General features: G+C 41.6%; 1 protein-coding gene across 1 annotated transcript; it reads left to right on the top strand.

Annotated features, from left to right (window-relative positions):
• The first annotated feature begins 186 nt into the window (after positions 1–186).
• On the top strand, positions 187–2,022 carry DEFB135 (defensin beta 135). The gene is made up of 2 exons (XM_031023787.1): positions 187–244; positions 1,853–2,022. Exons 1-2 carry the CDS (start codon positions 187–189, stop codon positions 2,020–2,022), a joined length of 228 nt encoding a protein of 75 aa, XP_030879647.1.
• The last annotated feature ends 424 nt before the right edge of the window (positions 2,023–2,446 follow it).

The raw sequence follows: 2,446 nt of genomic DNA, 5'->3' as shown, positions 1-2,446 counted from the left end.
AAGATTTTAATGGTGAGATGTCATGTTCAAAGTTAGACCTTTAGTTTATTGGACTGCTCAGTGGAGCAAGCAGATGTTCTTGTTCCTGAAAGGTTCACTAGCCATGCAGGTCCCCATGGCTAGAGAGCTACAAATAGAGTGACTCTCTCTTACCTTCCAGTTGTCTCTTTGTTGATTGGTTTAGCTATGAAGAGCTTACTCTTGGTCCTTGTGGTCCTTGTCTTGCTCTCCTGTGTTCCACCAGGTAAAATGAAATATTCTCCCTGTGCAATTATAAGCAGTGAAGGGAGAGGGGATGAGAAGAGAGCAGGACTTGGATGAAGGAAGCTGAAACAGGAAGGGATGTGATCAGAGATGGACACTTCGGGCTGTTCCAGAAAATGGAGAGAAGATGCCCTTAAAGGACACATAGCAGGAAGTGGTTCTCTCCAGTGAAGAAGATGGTTCTGGATTTTGGTCTGGGGAGTCTGTGAAGTTTGAGGGGAAAGTTGGACCAATGGTATTGGCAGACGTGGGGAAAAGAAAAAGCATGAGACCTTTAGAAGACAGGTAGGATTTGGGAGTGGGAGGGGGACCATTCCTTCAGGACTCTTAGAATTTGCCCTCCTAAGTCAGTTACCTGAATTACTTTTCTCACATTGAGAAGCCTAAGCAAATTTTATGCTGAGCAGAATTAGCAAACAGAGCTGGTTGCTCCAAAGTTTTAACTTACAGCATGATGGGATCCTTGGAAACATCTGTGAGAGGGCTCATAATTTACATCCTCTGGACAGAAACTAGCAACTTGATAATACCAAGAAGGGTCCACTGAAGTCACTGAAGTGGAGGTTCTCAAACAATTTTTGCTTGTAGTTTGCTGGGGTCTGCAGAAAACTACCCAGACCTTCATATTGAAGTTACCACTTAAAGGTCAAGTGTGAAGTACTCAAAAGACAGGCCCAGATGAGGATTGTGTTGAGACTGCCACTGTCCTGGGTGGTGCACTGTGTTGCTGTTGGACTCCGCTGTCCCCAGAGGGGTGCTTCAGGGCTAACGGGCACATGGCAGGCAAGTTTGCTTGCCAGTGGCCTTTGGTCATACCGCATTGATTATTCTCATACTGCAAAGCCCCAATAGATGGTTCCATGAACTGGCTGAATGGAGAGACTGATGGACAGCTCAGTAGGGTGACTCAGAGCCACCCTCACCTGCTTAAACTGCCTTCCTACTAATCCCCTCCACCCCTTAGCTTCCAGAGGTACCCAGGTCTTAGGGCTATAAAAAATACTAGCAAAAGATTTAGATATGGGTTTCAGGTATTTCAAACCATTTCACACTCATTATCCCATGTCATGCTTTCAAGTACCCGGTGATTAAGCCAAGGCAGGTAGTAAAGGTACTTTGCTAAAAATCACACACAATGTTATTGGGATGCAGGGCTAGAAGCATGGGCTTCTCTAATTCCAGGTCAGTGATCTTTTCTTCTTCAAGCTGAGACTTTGATGATCTCATACTGCCTTGGTACTATCCCAGACATCTCCTGGTGTAGGGCCTCTGTAAATCCCTGGGACTACTCTGAGGTTCTTTTCATGGCAAAGAGTCTCAAGCTGAATGTGCTGGGCCCTGGTACCTGCATATAATTGATTAGTGATTCATGTAAGTGGGGATCATGGGAACTGATGACTTATAATAGGTTCTTCGGAAAATAAGAACCACCGAAAAGAAGGTACTCAGCCATAACTTGACTGGGATGTTTTGATTCCATCCAATTTACCATTAAAAAGTTATAAAGTATAATCTGATTCAATCTAATTTATCCATGGTACCATGACACTGCAGAACACTGTGCATTAACCCTTGTTTCTGTTGACAGTTAAAAGTGGACCAAATATGTATATAAGAAGAGTCTTTTCTACATGTTGGCGAACTAAAGGTGTTTGCAAGAAATCATGTGGAAAAAGTGAAGAATATCATATTTTTTGTGATAGTGCTTTTCTGTGCTGCATTGACAAAAAGTATTTACCTATACAGGTTGGAAAATAAGTATCTGAGTATCTGGGTCTCCTTCTGATTTCCTCTGGGGACCCAGATCTTTCTCAGTTGTACCATCCCATTAAAATGATGGTTTAGCCTGTCTGTGTTTCTGTGTCTGCTTTGTTTCTCTTTATTTAGAAGCAATTTAGTGTCTCTTCTATGGAAATAATCTCTTGTTAAATTCCTTGTCTTCACTATTTTTCTTTCATTAATTTATTCCTTATTAATCATGTCCTAAAAACTTTTTTTGAAGTGTATGATACAACCAGAAAAGTATACAAATCATAGGTGAACATCTTAATGAATTTCACAAATTTAATACACCCATGTAACCTGCACCCAGATGGAAAAGAGAATATTACAACATCTTAGTCACTACTGGTCACTATTCCACAAAGGATAATTCCTAGCCTGGCTTCTTTTTTTTTTTTTT

This window comes from Leptonychotes weddellii, unplaced genomic scaffold (assembly GCF_054177405.1).
Source record: "Leptonychotes weddellii isolate Sample4059 unplaced genomic scaffold, ASM5417740v2 HiC_scaffold_23803, whole genome shotgun sequence".
NCBI classification, from domain to species: Eukaryota; Metazoa; Chordata; class Mammalia; order Carnivora; family Phocidae; genus Leptonychotes; species Leptonychotes weddellii.
This window is presented reverse-complemented; position numbering and strand designations above follow the sequence as displayed.